Genomic DNA, 17,233 nt, shown 5'->3' on the forward strand with positions numbered 1-17,233 from the left:
CTGGGCCTGGGCCTGAGCCAGGAGCAGGAGACAAGTGACCCTTGCAGGCCTGGGGCCTCATGGCCTCCTTGTCCCTGCTCAGCAGCCTGGCAGGGGCCGCCCCATGCTCCTGCCCTTGGCACTGCACATCCCCACATGCCAGTGCCCATCCCGGGAAGAGCCCTGAGCAAGGAGGGAGGGACAGGATCTGCCTGGCCAGGGGCTGGGGCTCAGGCCTTGGCCCTTTGCATTCCTGAAACACATCCAGCTTTGCTCAGCACCAGAGACACCTTGGCCTTGTTTGTCCCCAGCTGTCATCACTGCCTCCAGTGTTCTGCTCTACCTGGAACCTGGGGACACTTTCTCAGTCGTGTCCCTCAGTGGGACCCATTAAATCTTCAAGAAACTTTGTAGATTGATTGTGACTTTGAATTCTTGAGATATTTCTTCAACTACCTCTCAGGGAGTGATGTTCAGGGCCTGAGCACCCAACCCACAAGAGAAGTCCTTGTGCTGTGTCTGTTCTGCTGAGCTGGGCTGGGCTCCTGGAACAGAAGGAACTCCTGGCAATCAAGAAGGTCTTCAAAATAACACATCCTCAGGAGCAGCTCCTCTCCCAACCCAGCAGGGCTGAGGGCACTGTCTGCGGCCACATTGGGCACAGCACAGAGACAGAGATATTTTCAATCAGTCAGGGCTGTGAAGATGCTGAGAAGTGACTGGGGGAGAATCACTGCCAGCCCTTGGCACAGGAACCTCTGGCTGCAGGACAAGGCAGCTGCAGCTCCTGGAGCCATCTCCTAAAGCTGGAACATCCCAATGCCTCCAGACGCTGTGAGTACATTCTCTGATTGTCTCTTGTGCAGAGCAGCCAGGGGTGCCCAGGGCTGTCCTGCAGAGCAGGGTCCTGCAGCCCAGGGCACTTTGCTGGGGCAGGGACTCTGCTGCCTGCCAGGGACAGCTCTCAGCCAGCCCTGGCAGCTGCTCTAAGCACTGTGGGACCAGATCTGGGTGGGAGGAGACAGCTGGTAAGGCTTGGAAGAGTTTCTGTTGTGTGGTGAGGATGCTGCATTGTTAAGGGATGCTCCCAGCATGACACTGATCTCCAGGGTATTTCCTGGTAGATTAAATGATAAGCACAGCAAGGCAGGGTCTGCATAAAACAAAAAAATCCTGCTTTATTAATCCATTTCTCTGGGATGCCTGGATAGAAAAATGCACTTAGATATTCCTGACTCACTTTAGACAGAGAAAAATTATTAAAAAAAAAAAAAAATTCTCTGAGATCTGAATATACCAGGCAGTGCCAGAAATCAGCACAGGGTTCCTTAGGGCAGCATCAGCATCGCTTTTCCAGTCCTTTTCAGGATTGCTCTGACATTCCCATCAGAGCCTGCAGAGCCAGAGCTGCCCTTGGGCAGTGCCAGAGCTGGGAGGGGTCTGCAGGGCAGAGCTGAGCCCCCAGGGCTGAGCTGCGCTCAGGCAGCACTGACATGGCCCAGTCCTGGGCACAGGGAGCAGCTGCTGGCAGGGACAGCTCCAGGTAGCAGAGCCCTGGGCAGGCAGTGGAGGGAAAGTGCCCCCAGGCTGTGCTGGGATATTTGAAATTCTCCACAAACTGAAGTATTGCATGATTACTTATTCTACAGACCCCCATGCCAAGACAGAGCAAATGTCCAACCGCAGCTCCATCAGCCACTTCCTCCTGCTGGCACTGGCAGACACGCGGCAGCTGCAGCTCCTGCACTTCTGCCTCTTGCTGGCCATCTCCCTGGCTGCCCTCCTGGGCAACGGCCTCATCATCAGCGCCGTAGCCTGCGGCCACCACCTGCACACGCCCATGTTCTTCTTCCTGCTCAACCTGGCCCTCAGCGACCTGGGCTCCATCTGCACCACTGTCCCCAAAGCCATGCACAATTCCCTCTGGGACACCAGGACCATCTCCTACTCAGGATGTGCTGCTCAGGTGTTTCTGTTTGTCCTTTTCTATTCAGCAGAAGTTTCCCTCCTGACCATCATGTGCTACGACCGCTACGTGTCCATCTGCAAACCCCTGCACTACGGGACCCTCCTGGGCAGCAGAGCTTGTGCCCACATGGCAGCAGCTGCCTGGGCCAGTGCCTTTCTCAATGCTCTGCTGCACACGGCCAATACATTTCCCCTGCCCCTGTGCCACGGCAATGCCCTGGGCCAGTTCTTCTGTGAAATCCCACAGATCCTCAAGCTCTCCTGCTCACACTCCCAGCTCAGGGAACTTGGATTTCTTGCTGTTGGTTCCTGTTTAGCATTTGGTTCTTTTGTGTTCATTGTTTTCTCCTATGTGCAGATCTTTAGGACTGTGCTGAGGATCCCCTCTGAGCAGGGATGGCACAAAGCCTTTTCCACCTGCCTCCCTCACCTGGCCATGGTCTCCCTGTTCCTCAGCACTGCAGCCTTTGCCTACCTGAAGCCCCCCTCCATCTCCTCCCCATCCCTGGATCTGGCAGTGTCAGTTCTGTACTCGGTGGTGCCTCCAGCCCTGAACCCCCTTATCTACAGCCTGAGGAACCAGGAGGTCAGGAATAGCCTGAAGAAAATGATATCAATTGGTTTTCAGAAGCAATAAACTCTCATTCTTCTGCATATCTCTTATGATGTTACTCTTTAATTCTCACTCTGTGTCCTGTATTTTTTGCCGTTTACACAGGCGTTAAACTTTTGTGAATTTGTTCACAGAACAATGTTTGACTCCAGTATTTTTATTTTAATATTTATCTTTCTTTTTGCACCCAGATACTGGAAAACCAGCATATGTATACTACATATATGCTAACACAAAATAAAGAACTCTGTATTGCCATGTGTGCCTGACATCTTTCCTCCCTGATTTCTAGAGCTGCAGGGTCCGTGCCTCTGGGCAGAGCTGGAGGAGAAAAAGGAACCCCAGTGTCCCTCACTTCCAGGGAGCCCCAGGGCTTCTCCTCCATAGCCTCCCCTGCCTTCACTGCCACACTCCCCTTCAGAACCCCTGTGCTGGTTTAGGGCCTCAGGGCTCTGCCAGCTCAGTCCCTGTCATGCTGTGTGCCTGTCCAGGGACTGCAGGCAGGGACAGGCTGTGGGCACTGCTGGGACAGAGCTGGGCTCTGCAGCAGCATTTCCATCATGCAAGGGCATCTCCCCAGTGCAGGGCCTGAAAGCTTCAATCTCCTTCCCAGTTACTCTCAGGGATGTGCCCAGCACAGTGCCCTGGAGAGGAAACCAGCAGTGCCCAGCAGAAGTGTGGCAGTGATCAGGGTGGGGGCTGTCCCAGCAGTGCAAAGCCAGCACTGCTACAGCAGTGGCCTCTCACCCCAGGTCACAGAGGTTCTTCTTCTCTCCATGGAGGGACATCAAGTGCCCGGGTCAGGAGTCTGTGTTTGCAGTGCACGGACACTCCACAGCCCTGAACATCCTGTGTGTGTGAGGGGACATAAACCCAGTGAGCACAAACTCCTTCAGCTGCTCCTGGACTTTCCAGAGAGTAACATCCCCTGGGAACCCCTGAGTGCAGGGCTGGGACGAGCTCCTGAGCACAGAGCTCCCTGTGTCCATCCCTCTGGCCCTGGGACACCTCAGGCAGGGCAGAGCAGGGCAGGGTGACACCCGCAGGGCTGAGGTCCCTGCCAGGCTCTGGCAGTGGCAGCAGAGCCCAGGGAGCCCCTGCCCGTGCTGCAATGAACTCTGTGTGTGTGTGCAAGGGAAGGACTCGTGTCCCTGGGCAGCCCTGGGGCTGGGAGGAGGGCATGAGCCCAGCTCAGGGGTGGGCACCTGGCAGAGCCCTGACATTTCTGGCTGTGCCCATAAGAGAAAAGTTGGGCAGGGTGACTGTGGTTAAACCCCTCTGGCCATCAAGTGACAGCCAAGTGTCTCTGTCACTGTCCCTCCTTCATCAGAAAACAGGAGAAAATAAGGTGAAAACATTGGGGGTCATCATAAAGAGAGATTAATACTGGAGGGACCAAAAAGCAAAGGCCAAATGCAGAAGCAAAGAAAACCATGGGAAAACAAGAGTTCAGCACCTGTAGTGGTTGCTTTGGAAGACAAATGTATTAATACAGAAAATCCAGGGACCTTCTTGTCCCCCTCATTTCCCTGCTGATCTGGACATCACATGGAATGGAAGAGCCCTTGGGTCAGTCCAGCCAAGCTGTCCCATCCCTGTGCCCCCAGGAACACCTGCCCACCCCCAGCCCATTGGGGGAGCGGGTTGCAGAAAAGCCTCATGTGGGGCGAGCCCTGCTCAGGGACAGCCAAAGCCTTGGGCTGGGACCAGCCCTGCTGCAGCCAGAAGAGCCAAGCACAGCAGGACAGGGGTGCTCTGGGCAAAGGGAACTCCATCCTAGCCACACCCAGGCCAAGGGGGCTCAGGGGGCTCTTCCCACCTCTGCTATTCCACAATTGAATGAATCTTTTCCTTGGAGAGCTCTTTGAAGAGACAATTGCCAGAGAGGCAGAAGCAGAGCTATAAAATGCTCCAGTACAAACACAGCAGCTCCTGTGAGGAATGAACCCTCCCAGGGCAGTGCTGTGGCAGGAGCAGCACCCAGAAGGAGGGGGATGAGCTCAGTGCATGTGTGTGTGTCCCCAGACACAGAGGGTGAGGGTGGACAGAGGTCAGGGCAGGGCTGGCAGTGGCAGGGCAGAGCCAGGGGGCAGCGAGATCGGAGTGTGCAGCCTGCAGGGACACAGCAGCAGCTGTGGGACAGCGCAGGACAAGCTGTGCTGGACATGGCCAAGGGCCCTGGCGGGGCTTGCAGTGCCCAGGAGAAGCCAAGTCTTGGTGCCCTGGGCACAGCAGGGTCTGTGCCACCAAGGGCTGGGAGGAGACACCTTGTCCTGAGGCACTGGGGCCTCCTGGCACAGCCCCAGCCAGGCTGGGCACTGTCAGCCCCTTGTCCTGCCCTCAGCATCCCCCCCTGCCCCACATCCCAGTGGCCTCAGGGATCTGCTGGAAGGAGTCCCTGGGGAGCCTTGCTCAGGAATGGCCCTGGGGGCTCCTTAATGCTCCCAGGGACTTTGGGTTTTGCTTTTGCCTGGGAGTCTCTGAGAGGTTTGTGCAATCGTGGCCTCCGGTTCTCTTCTCTAAAGAGTCCAGAAAGAGCCTGTGTTGGTGATGGACCTCACTGGACTGACACTGAAACTGCATGAAAAACAGAAACTCCAACAACACCTTACAGAATTTAGGCATTACTTTATTCTTGCCAGGATGTCATTGCTGCCATCACATGCAATAGAAATTATTCCATCCACACGTGTCCGGGTTCCACAGTGAAAATCATTCCATCACACATTGTTCTTTACTACGCTTTTCACATATTTATACGGAAAAAACCCAAAGAAATTAATGTTCTTTGCTCTTAAATTATCAAATTCTTAGTATTCCATCTGCTATTGCTGATTGATCCGTTCGCCTTTGATGTCAATTAAGTCCTCATTCTTTGATTCCCTTCTCAATCTTTTCCCAGACCAGGTGTCTCTGCACTCTGGGGGTGATGTTCATTAATGTTCATTTACCTCCTGTGCATCTTCTGGCCACTCCCAATCTGTAGATGTTAAGCTCATCAGGCCTCACCCAGCCTTGGTGAACAGAGTCTTTTGAAGAGAAACTTCAATTCCCCTCTACCCGGGCAAACAAGCCCCTGACTGAAGTTACGTTAAAAGAAACCAGAAGTTGTATCGTTTCGGATAATTCCATTATGTTCCATAGTGTCACAGTGCTCTCCTTGGCTCCATGAAGCCACGCAGTGTCACATCGAACCTGGGTTCCACCAAGCCCTGTGGTGTCACCCTTGCCCCTTGGTTCCATGAGACCCCACAGTGTCACCATGGCTCCTTGGTTCCATGAGGCCCCACAGTGTCACCGTGGCTCCTTGGTTCCTTGTGGCCCCACAGTGTCACCATGGCTCCTTGGTTCCATGAGGCCCCACAGTGTCACAATGGCTCCTTGGTTCCATGAGGCCCCACAGTGTCACAATGGCTCCTTGGTTCCATGAGGCCCCACAGTGTCACAATGGCTCCTTGGTTCCAGTGGCCCCACAGTGTCACAATGGCTCCTTGGTTCCATGAGGCCCCACAGTGTCACCGTGGCTCCTTGGTTCCATGAGGCCCCACAGTGCCACCGTGGCTCCTTGGTTCCATGAGGGCCCACAGTGTCACCATGGCCCCTTGGTTCCATGAGGCCCCACAGTGTCACCGTGGCTCCTTGGTTCCATGTGGCCCCACAGTGTCACCGTGGCTCCTTGGTTCCACGTGACCACACAGTGCCACCCTTGCTCCTTGGTTCCAGTGGCCCCACAATGTCACCCTTGCCCCTTGGTTCCATGTGGCCCCCCAGAGTCACAACAGCCCCTTGGTACCATGGCCTAGTTTTTGGCAGTGGTGGGGCACAGGGATGGCTCCTGTGAGAAGCTGCTGAAAGCTTCCACCGTGCCTGGCACAGCCAATCCCTGATGGCTTCAAGGATGGACCTGCTGCTGGCCAAGGCTGGGCCAGTTACAAACGGTGGTAGCGCCTCAGTGATAACAGATTTAAAAAGAAACTAAAATAGAGATTGTCGTGCAGTTTTAACTCCAGTCAGAAAAGAGCAGAGGGAAGACATGTGAGAAGAACATCTCTGCAGACATCAAGGTCAGTGCAGAAGAAGGGGGAGGAGGTGTTTCAGGCACTGGAGACCCAGACACCCTGTAGGAGAGCCATGGAGAGAGGGCCCCTGCTCCCAGGCTGGAGCAGCCTGTCCTTGGAGGAATGCACCCCATGGAAGAGTGACCCATGCTGCAGCAGTTTGGGAAGGACTGCTCTCCCTGGGATGGACTCACACTGCAGCAGTTTGCAGAGGGCTGTTGCCCCTGAAATGGACTCACATTGGAGAAGTTCCTGCAGAACTGCCTCCCTCGGGAGGGACCCACGGTGCAGCAGGGGAACCCCCCCTCTCCGTGAGCAAGGGCAGAAGCCATGGGTGATGAACTGACCATAACCCCCTTTCCCTGTCTCCCTGCACTGCTGGGGTAGGAGGTAGAGCTGGAAGGAGGGAGGAGAGGGGCTTATTTTATTTCCCCTTTTCCTGCTCTGAGTTTGTTAGTAATAAATGAATTTCATATCTCTAAGCTAAGCCTGTTTTTCCCAGGACAGTATTTGATGAGTGATCTCTCCCAGTCCTTATCTCAACCCATGAGCCCTTTATTAAATTTTCTCTGTCCTGCAGAGGGGAGTGAGCAAGAAGCTCTCATGGATGCCTGGCATCTGGCCTGGGTCAACCCACGACACCTTGGTACCACAGGGTCACAATGGACCCTTGGTTCTAAGGGGTCTCACTGGTTCCATGAGGACCTGCAGGGCCACTTAATTCAACAAGGCCTCAAAGTTTCACAGTGGTCTCCAGGATTCCATGAGGCCCTGCAATGTCAAACTGGACCTTTGGATCCATGGGGGCCCACAGTGTCACAATGGGGCCTTTTGGTTCTACAGCATCACAATGTCCCCTCGATTCCATGTGTCCTGCACTATTCCATGGATCCTTAGTGCCATGGGTTCCTGTAGTGTCACAAGGGTCTCCTTGGTTTCATGGTGCCACATGTTGCCATAATTTCCATGGTATCACAACTGCCCCTGAGCCCCAAGAGGCCCCATAGTGTGACAGTGGCCCCTTGCTTCCATGATGCCTTGTAGTGTCACAATGGTGTCCATGATTCCATCAGGCCCTGCAGTGTCACCATGGACAGTTGGTTCAATGACGCTCCCCAATGTCACCGTGGCCCCTTGGTTCCACAGAGCCCCACTGTGTCACTATGGTCCCTTTGGTTCCAAGGCTCAGAAGTGCCAGAATGACCCTTTGCTTCCATCAGGCCTTGAAGTTTCAAAATGGTCTCCATGGTTTCATGAGTACCCCCCGTGTCACAAGCGACTCTTGGTTCCCTGAAGTTCTTCAGTGTCACAATGGGCCCTTGGTTCCATGAGGTTTGGTAGAGTCGCAGTTGACTCTTGGTTCCATGAAGCCTTGCTGTGTCACAATGCCCACGGTTCCATGAGTTTCCATGGTGTCACCACGGTCTCTTGGATCCCCAGTATCACCGTGGTCTCCTTGGTACCATCCAGGCCTTGTAACAAGAGACAGTGAGCCATTTTGTGCCTTGCTAATGAAAGGCTGCAGAACTCATGGTTGTGAGGCTGTTTCACTGATAAGAAACAATAAATACCTCAGTCTGAAATATCATCTCAAGTACCTTCAATCCCAACCTCAACAGAGGCAGAAAATACAAACAGAGATTCCACAGTAAATCAAAAACAGGGACCATATTTTGAATGCAGGCAAAATGCATTCAAGTGCATTCAAATGCACTCGATATGATGGGGAGCTGATAATCCCCTATTCCAAGAGTGAACTTAATAAGGGCTGACTAATTAAGGAATTACAGAGAACCACAGTATGAGAAAAGCAGGTGGCATAGGTAATGCTGGGATAGGGAGACCGGAAAGCAAGACCAGATGAACCACTGTAGCCACCACCAAGAAGATCACGTTCACGTGCTGTGGGCAGCAACCCCATCAGGCCGTGTCACGATCCGCTGGGACAAGGGGGGTCCTGATGGTTTGTTTTACCGATCTCAGAGTGCAAACACACACAGCAGGGGACTTTCAGTATTAACCAAAACAAATGCACCTTTTATTGAGTGCCCAGAGCAGATGTGATAGAAGGATTAGAAAGGAGATAAAGGACAGAGAGAGAGAGAAAGGGGGGGGAGGTGAATAGCTACCAACATAGACACGAAATCCTCGTGGTCCGGCCAACAGATCCATCTTGAAACCGCGGGGAGAATCTCAAAGTCTTTGGTTAACTTGGGGTCTTTTATAATCTACCGCCAGGAGGGGAGCAGGACGGCACATTGAGGGAACAGGTACAGGACAGTGGAGAATGAGTCCCTTGAGAACAGGTTGTCACGATCCGTCCCTATGAATGGGTTTCATGATGGTTCGTAAGGGATCTCAGGGTGCAAAAAGAACCAACACGGTACAGGGGGGTGTTGCAGCAATAATCCAAACAAATGCACCTTTATTGAATGACCACAGCAAAATGCGATGGAGGGATTAAGGGAGAGAAAGACAGAGAAAGAGAGAGAGAAAGAAAAAGGGGAATAGAGCTACCAAACGTAGAGACAAAGTCCTTAGGTCCAGTCCAGTTGAGGATCTGCCTGTTACGTTGGGGAGATCTCCGAGATGCAGTCCATCTGGACTCCAATTATACACTTTTTGTTGAGGGGGGAGGGGGATTATTTCAAAACTGAATCTATTGTATCATCTGGTAAAATAATGGTATTTGGAAAAGGGGTACACACAGTTTATATCAGTGGGCAAGGGCTATTGTTTTCGTGGTCCAATGCCCACACCTGCAACATCCATCTTGCTTTGGTCAGCTCGCCTCCCCCGCGCACCTCCCCGGGCTGGGGGCTTCAGTCCCAGTCCTTGGGGAGTGTAGGAGCGGCCTTTCTCACGTGGGGATTTCTCGGGTTTTTCTCTGGTGGAGAGGCTTCTGTCATCTCAGCTTGTCTGTCACAGTGCTTGCAGATGAACGAGAGGGGTCTTCTGTGGGAGACCACTCAAAAGCTCAGGAGAAGTTCAGCCAGGCCAAGAGGTGGGACAGCTTCCAAGGCTATTGTTGCAAAAAGGGCTCAGTGTCCCCTTCTTCTCATTGGGCTCAGTGTAGCATGCAGAAAAATGCACCTGTGGAAACAGTAACTTAGCAATTCCTTCAGGTCTTAGAGCCCCTGGCTTGGCGGGGAACTTTCCACTGTAGGGCCAGGAATGGGACAAAGGGGGTCTTCCGAGCGATCTCTCAGTGACAGTTGTGAGGCAGATTGGAGGATATTTCAGACAGACTCTCTCACAGGTACAGACAGTCCAGTTCTGAACAGGACAAACCGGTGCCAGCAGTGAGCGGGGCCCGTTGTTTCAGGACTGGTTCCTATGGGAAACATCCCGCTCCCAATGGCAGACATCCCGCTTCAGTCAGCCCAGCCCCCCTGTTAGAATTTTAAGGATCTCAGTCTCAGTCCTTGGGAAGGGCTTCAATCTCCGTCCTCGATGGCGGTTGTGAGGCAAATGAGGGATCTTTGGACTCTCTTACAGACTGACATCCCAAAGCATAAAAAAATTATACATTTTGCCTTAAAAAAAAATGCATTGAATTACTAAAATTATAATTATTTTTTATTTATATTAGTATTATTCTATGTCTCTATTACCAAATTTCAATATTTATATTTAAAAATGCATACATATTTTAGGAACCAAAAATTTATTGGTCATTGTGTGGTGGAACCTGGTGTGTTTTGTTCATGTTCTGTTCACTAAAGTGCTAAAGATAGAGGGAATAAAACACTTAGACCTAAAACCACGTGTAACCAAAACCGCATACAATCACAAGTATATTTTTGCTTAATAAATGCTTGCTTAAAATATTTTTTGCTTAATAAATGCTCAATAAACCATAACTTCTAGAATTTTAGGTATGACCACTAGATGAGGAGGAGTCGACCGGAGGACGGCCTGGGAGGACTAGCAGCCTTCATCAGACAACGACCAGCAGAGGAGGACCCCTTAGCACCAAGAAGACGCATGCGCAGAGAACTTTCTGGACACGTCCCCAACGAGAAGAGATACAGTATAAAAGTTAGACTGTATCGAACAGTGGGTGCAGCAGTCCTTGGCCAGCGGAGGCTCCCCTGTCGCCCAGCGCTGATTTTGCTTATGCCTTGCTTGCTGTAATTAATAAATTCCAATTGGACTAAGCTTATTGGAGTTTGCTTCAATTCATAACAATTGTTTATAAGTAACACAATTTCCTTAATTAATTCATGTCTATTGGCTATATATTTCTCCCGCTTTATGGAAACTAGTAATATTTGTAGTCCTTTTGGCATCATTTTTATCATCTTTTTCTCCGATAGTGTCAAGGGGAGGAACTTTGGGGTGCCTGGAGACATTTCTGGGGCACATTTGGGGCTGTTCTAGGTTTGGGGAGGGAATTCAGAGAGAACTTGAGGGTCTGAAGGACACTTGGGGGAGCCGGGTGAGAACTTGGAGGGGCACTCAGGGATTCTGAGGGACAGTTCGGGGTCCGGGGCAGCACTTGGGGGTCCAGGGGAGCCCTTGGAGGTCAGGGAGGAGAATTTGGGGCCCTTCGGGGTCCGGGCGGGCCCTTGGGGTGCTCGAACGGGGCTCTCTGGGGCGCGGGGGGTGATGGGAGTTGTAGGAGCGGGTATCATTCGGTTTAACAGGGCCGCGGAGCATCACGGGAGTTCGAGACGCAGCTGCAATGGCTCTCGCCGGGGCACGGTGCATGACGGGAGATAAAGTCCCTGCTGGAATAGCGGAGCATGATGGGAGCTGTAGTCCCGGAAGTGGCTCGAACACGATGTTGGGGGATACTTTTGCGCCCAAGCCGCGACTTGAGGTCCTCGGGGAAGCTTAAGCGGCTCGGGACCCCTTGGGGGGGAGCTCAGGGAGCTCTATCCGTGCTTTTATGGGCGCTGGGCGCGGCAGGAATTTTAGGCGGGGGACTGTGTTCTGAGGGGCTCTGGGGCCGCGGGAGATGAGATGAGATGAATTCCCAGAAATGGCTATGCCGGGCAGCTGTGGGTGCGGGTGCACTCAGGGGTTCCGGGGACGCTTTAGGGGGGTCCCGAATGGGCGCTCAGGGGGCACTCAGGGGGCACGGAGAGATCCTGGAGTGTCTGGGGGACACTTATGGGACAGATGGGGGCGGACCCCGGGGGGGGGGGGTGGTATGTCTGTGGAGCGCGGGGCATGACGGCCGTTGTAGTCCCAGCTCCAATGGGGCTCAATTGGGCCGCGGGGCATGATGGGATTTGTAGTTAGAAATAGAAGACTGCGGCCATGCTAGGCACCGCCCCCGAGGCACCGATCTCCGGCGCTGATTGGCTCAGTTCGCTGATAGGCGGGAGCCTCGGTAAATGGGAAGCGGGGGAGGCAGGAACAGCCCATTCACCCCCTCCAGTCCCTCCCAGTACAACCCCATTACAGACCTGTTCGTCCCAAGCAGAACCCAGTACAACCCCAGTGCCCCTCCAGTCCCTCCCAATACACCTGAGTTTATTCCCAGTCCCTTCCAGTTCCCCCCCAGTGTCATCCACAGGATGCCCCAGTGTCCCCAGTCTTCCCCACAGTGTTCCCATTGTCCCCAGTTTGTCCCTGTCCTCCCCAGCGTCACTCCCACTATGTCCCAGTGTCACCCACAGCTCAAGGCACAGCTTCTGTGATCAGGCCAGAGCTCCTGAGGAGAGACCCTGGGTCAATATCAGTCACAGAATGCTGGGATCACCTCTGCTCTAAAGAGAAATAAATTAAATACATCCTTTAAAATAGGAATGTGTATTTCTTACAAGGTCTTTGAGATCTTTCTCCATAACTAGACGAGGAAAACTTTAATGACCCTCTCATGGCTTTGGTGTTGTTTACAACAGACTCAGTCCCTGAGAGAGTCTTCAAAAAGCTACTCAACAACTCAAAGTTAAATTGAAACTCTGAAGTTTCTTGAAGTTTTAATGGGTCCCACTGAGGGACACGACTGAGAAAGCGTCCCCAGGTTCCAGTTAGAGCAGAACACTGGAGGCAGTGATGCCAGCTGGGGACAAACAAGGCCAAGGTGTCTCTGGGGCTGAGCAAAGCTGGATGTGTTTCAGGAATGCAAAGGGCCAAGGCCTGAGCCCCAGCCCCTGGCCAGGCAGATCCTGTCCCTCCCTCCTTGCTCAGGGCTCTTCCCGGGATGGGCACTGGCATGTGGGGATGTGCAGTGCCAAGGGCAGGAGCATGGGGCGGCCCCTGCCAGGCTGCTGAGCAGGGACAAGGAGGCCATGAGGCCCCAGGCCTGCAAGGGTCACTTGTCTCCTGCTCCTGGCTCAGGCCCAGGCCCAGCAGCCATGGCCAAAGTGCTGCCCAAGTTGGCTCTGTCAGGGCCTGGCAGCTGCTGCCCATGCCTGTGCCCTGTGCAGCCCAGGCTGTGCTACGGTGTCCCTGCCCTGCGCCTCTGTCCCTGCAGGCTGTGCTCATCCCCCGGCTGCCCCACCTGGCTGGCCCCTTCCTTTGCTGACAGCTCTGCCTCCTGCCTGCCTCTGCCTGCCCACACAAAGCCTTGGGCTGACCCAGGCTCCTTCTGGGGGATGTGCTGCACCACAGCCCTGCTCTGGTGCCTGGTTCTCCTCTTGTGTCCACTCTGGGCCTCCCCAGCTGCATTTGTGGTATCATTTCTCTATTTGGCTCTTTCCCACTATGGAGAAAAAGCTCCACCACTCCTGAATCCACCCTTCAAGCCCTGCCAGGCCACTCCTGTTCTCTCCTCAGTCTCTTCTCAACTGGGACCAGGCACATCAACCTCCATGGGTTATGTTCTTGAGGCCTGCAAACCCCAGCTTGGGAGATCTTTGGGCCCTCTCCAAGGTGTTTGCAAATGAAAACATTCTGCTCATAGTCTAAGAACAGCACCAGAGGCCAAGGCCAGGCAGAGGTGTCTGTCTTGGCAGCTTTTGTCTGGGAGCAATCCTGGGATAGATGGAATTTTGGCAACCAAATTCCAATTTCTGCCATGGCCCCAGGTCAAGAAGGCTGGTTCTTTTCCATAGGAAGGAAGGCACAGAGCCCTGTTGCTTCTGAGGCAGATGAGATGTGACCACCAGAGGCCAAGGCCAGGCAGAGGTGGCAGGTTTTTGTCTGCAACATACCCTTGCATACAGGAAATTTTTTAGGGCGAGTACCAATTTTCTCCATGGGTGTCTGAGAAGAGAGGAAATTCTTTTACACAGGAAGGAAAGCATGGAACCCCAGTGGTTCATGGGCAGATGAGAGGCAGCCCTTGACATTCCAAGATCAGCCAGACCTGTCAGGTCACCCCTGGGAGGCCAAATCAGCCAGAGCTGTTCCATGTTCCCCTGATTCCACAGGGCCCCACAATGTCCCAGTGGTGCCCTTGCTTCCATGAGGCCCTGAGGTGTCACAGTGGCCCCTTGGTGACACAAGGCCCTGAAGGGTCTTAATGGTCTCCATGGTTCCACGAGGCCCCACAGTGTCACGGTGGTCTCTTGGTTCCAAGAAGCCCCACGGTGTCACCATGGTCCCAAAGTGTCACAATGGTCTCCATGGTTCCACGAGGCCCCACAGTGTCACAGTGGTCTCCAGAGGAAGGAAACAACCAAGCCCCAGTGTTCCAGGGGCAGATGAGCAGCATCCACCAGAGGCCATGGGCAGCCAGATTAGACAGAAGATTTTTTCTGGGGGCAATTTCTGGATATAGGGAATTTTAGAGATGGAACACCAGTTTCAGCCATGGATGCCTGGAGGAGAAGGACGGTTCTTTTCCATAATAAGGAAAGCATGGAACACCAGTGTTTCAGGGCCAGATGAAAGGCAGCTACCACAGGCCAAGGGCAGCCAAACCTCTCTGTCCTGGCAGTTTTTGTCTGAAAGCAGCCCTTGGATACAGGGAATTTTGCAGATGGAATCCAAATTTTGGCCATTTCTGCCTTGACAAGGACAATTCTTTTCCATAGGTAGCAAAGCACAGAGCCCAAGAGTTTCAGGGGCTGAAGTGGTGAGAGAAGACTCCTGAGAGGGCAAACCAGCCAGACCTGCTTGTCCTGGCAGCTTTTGTCACGGAGGAATCCTTGGACATATGGAATTTGGGAGGTGGAATCTCAGTTTTGACCATGGGCACCTGGTCGAGCTGGATGGTTTTTCCCATAGGAAAGAAAAGTGCAAAGTCCAAGTTTCTTGGAAAAATATGAGAGGTGACCACCCACGGCCTAAGAGAGCCAGACCTGTGTCTCCTGGCAGCTTTCATCTGGGGGAAATTTTTGGACATAGGGAATTTTGGAGGTGGAATCTCAGTTTTTGTTGTGGGCACCTGGCCAGGAAAGAGAGTTCTTTTCATTAGGAAGGAAAGCACAGAGCCCCAGTGTTTCAAAGGCAGACAAGAGCCAGCTCTTCAGAAACCAAGGCCAGCCAGACCCGTCTCTCCTGGCAGCTTTTGTCTGGGAGAAATTCCTGGATATAGGGAATTCTGGAGGTGGATTCCCAACTTTGGCCATGAGTGCCTGGATGTGAAAGGTGCTTTTTCCCCATAAGAAAGAGAAGCATTTGGTCCCAGTGTTTCAAAGGCAGATGAGAGGTGGCCCCTGGGTGGCCAAGCCAGCCAGATCTGTCTGTTCTTGCAGATTTCATCTGGGAACAATCTTTGCAGATATGGAAATTTGGAGGAAGGATCTTGATTTTGGCCATGGACACCTGGAGGAGAAGTACAGTTCTTACCACAAGGAGAGCCCAGAGCCCCAGTGTTCCAGGGGCTGATGAGCAGCAGCCCTTGACATGCCAGGCTCAGCTGGACCTGTCAGGTGGCCCCAGGTGGCCCAGCCAGCCAGGCCTTGATGCCTTGAGAGGCTGCCTAGAACAGAGGTTGGGCAGTGTTACAGGAATAAAGTAGGGATTTATTAAAAAGGCCTTCAAAGGGTACACCTGGGGCAGTACAAGAGCCCAGCTGAGGGTACACCCAAGATGGATGATGGGTCACACATTTTCACACTTTTATAAGTTTTGGTCCATTTACATATTGGGGTAAGTTGTCCAATTACAGCTTCAGGTTATGAAGTCCCATCCTCCTGGTCTGCTCTCCTCTGTTTCCTGTTTGCACTTTTTGGGCCTGAAGTTGCCACAGTGTCCTTGGCTCTCCCAGGTTTCTAGGTTTCCTACTCCAGTTATGGAGAAATATTTCAAAGAGCTTCTAAAAAATATGTGCTCCTGTTTTAAAAGGTGTATTTTATTACTCTTCTCTTTGGAGCAGAGACCATTGCAGCATTCTGTGATTGATATTGACCCAGGATCAGGATCAGCTGCTCCCCTCAGCAGCTCTGGCCTGCTCACAGAAGCTGTACCTTGAGCTCTGACCCAGTGTGGACAACCTTGCTCCACATTCCCCAGCACATCCTGTCTGTCCTCACTCCCCTGGAACCTGCTGTGCTTGGAGAGCTGGCTGCACCGAGGCTAAGAGGGGTTTTCATTTTTTGTAGTTTTTGAAGCAATCTAAAACTCCTGAGTTTCCCCACTGAAAACAGGCACACTCCTCAGGTGTGTGCCGAGACCAAGCTGCCACCAATAATGTTCCCCTTACCCAAGGCAGAACTGTGCAGGAAATGTCTTAGACCTTTGGACTCCATGGTTCCAAGGGCCTTGCTCTTTGTCAATGGACTTTTGGTTCCATGAGGTTCTGTACTCCACAGTGGTATCCTTAGTTCCAAGTGTCACCATGGCCCCTTGGTTCCATGGGGCCCACTGTGTCACAATGGGCTCCATGATTCCATGATTAATGCAAAAGCTTTCCATAAACAATGAACAACACCATGGTCTCCTTGGGTCCACATTGTTGCAATGAACAATGGGTTCCATGAGATCCCAAACTGTCACAAGGGATATTTGGCTCCATGTTGGCCCCTCTGTGTCACAAAGGACCCTTGGTTCCATCAGGCCCCACAGTGCCAAAGGGGTTTCCTTGGTTCCATGTGCCCCAAAATGTCACAGGGTTTTCCCTTTTCCTGCAGCAACCAGCAGCAAACCCCCGTGCCAGGGTCAAATGTCTGGCAAGAAGGAGCAAGGGGGAACATTTGGAGTGATGGATTTTGCCTTCCCAGGTCACAGTGACGTGGGATGGGGCCCTGCTGTCCTGGAGATGGCTGAACACCAGCCTGCCCATGGCAGGGGGTAAGAGACAACAGCTTCTGTCCATGGAACTGCAACAGCAGAGAGGTCAGGAGAAGGCGGGGTCTAAAAGACTCTCACCAGCACAGGAAACCTCAACCTAGGACATTTTATTGGAAGCTGACATTTTAGAGCATTCTTTTATACAGACATGGACCACCAAATACCAAGTTAAACTGTTTTGGCTTTCTCTCTGCCCTGAGACCAGGTGGAATCTTTTCCGCAGTCTGTGCTGTTCCAACCCTTGCTTAGGGCAAGGATGTCAGATCCTTCAGCAGCCTCTGCTCTCCTGGGAGGCTTCTCTTCACAGGCAGGCTCTAAAAGCCGAATAAAACAAAACAGCGGTGTAAGGCACAGCACAGGGGAAGCACCAGGCTGATCAACACTGCCCTTGCAGTGACATTTCCCGAGTGCTCCTCAGTGTGAAATACAAAGCTGTGTTTCGTGTCAGGTACATACAGGCAATGTGTGTATTAGTGATTGT

At 52.7% G+C, this 17,233-nt stretch overlaps 1 protein-coding gene across 1 annotated transcript; it reads left to right on the top strand.

The window, feature by feature from the left end:
• Positions 1-1,651: 1,651 nt before the first annotated feature.
• On the top strand, positions 1,652-2,584 carry LOC132335027 (olfactory receptor 14J1-like). Its single transcript, XM_059861153.1, has one exon. The coding sequence runs from the start codon at positions 1,652-1,654 to the stop codon at positions 2,582-2,584; it is 933 nt and encodes a 310-aa protein (XP_059717136.1).
• Positions 2,585-17,233: the final 14,649 nt, after the last annotated feature.

Source organism: Haemorhous mexicanus, chromosome 16 (assembly GCF_027477595.1).
Source record: "Haemorhous mexicanus isolate bHaeMex1 chromosome 16, bHaeMex1.pri, whole genome shotgun sequence".
NCBI lineage: Eukaryota > Metazoa > Chordata > Aves > Passeriformes > Fringillidae > Haemorhous > Haemorhous mexicanus.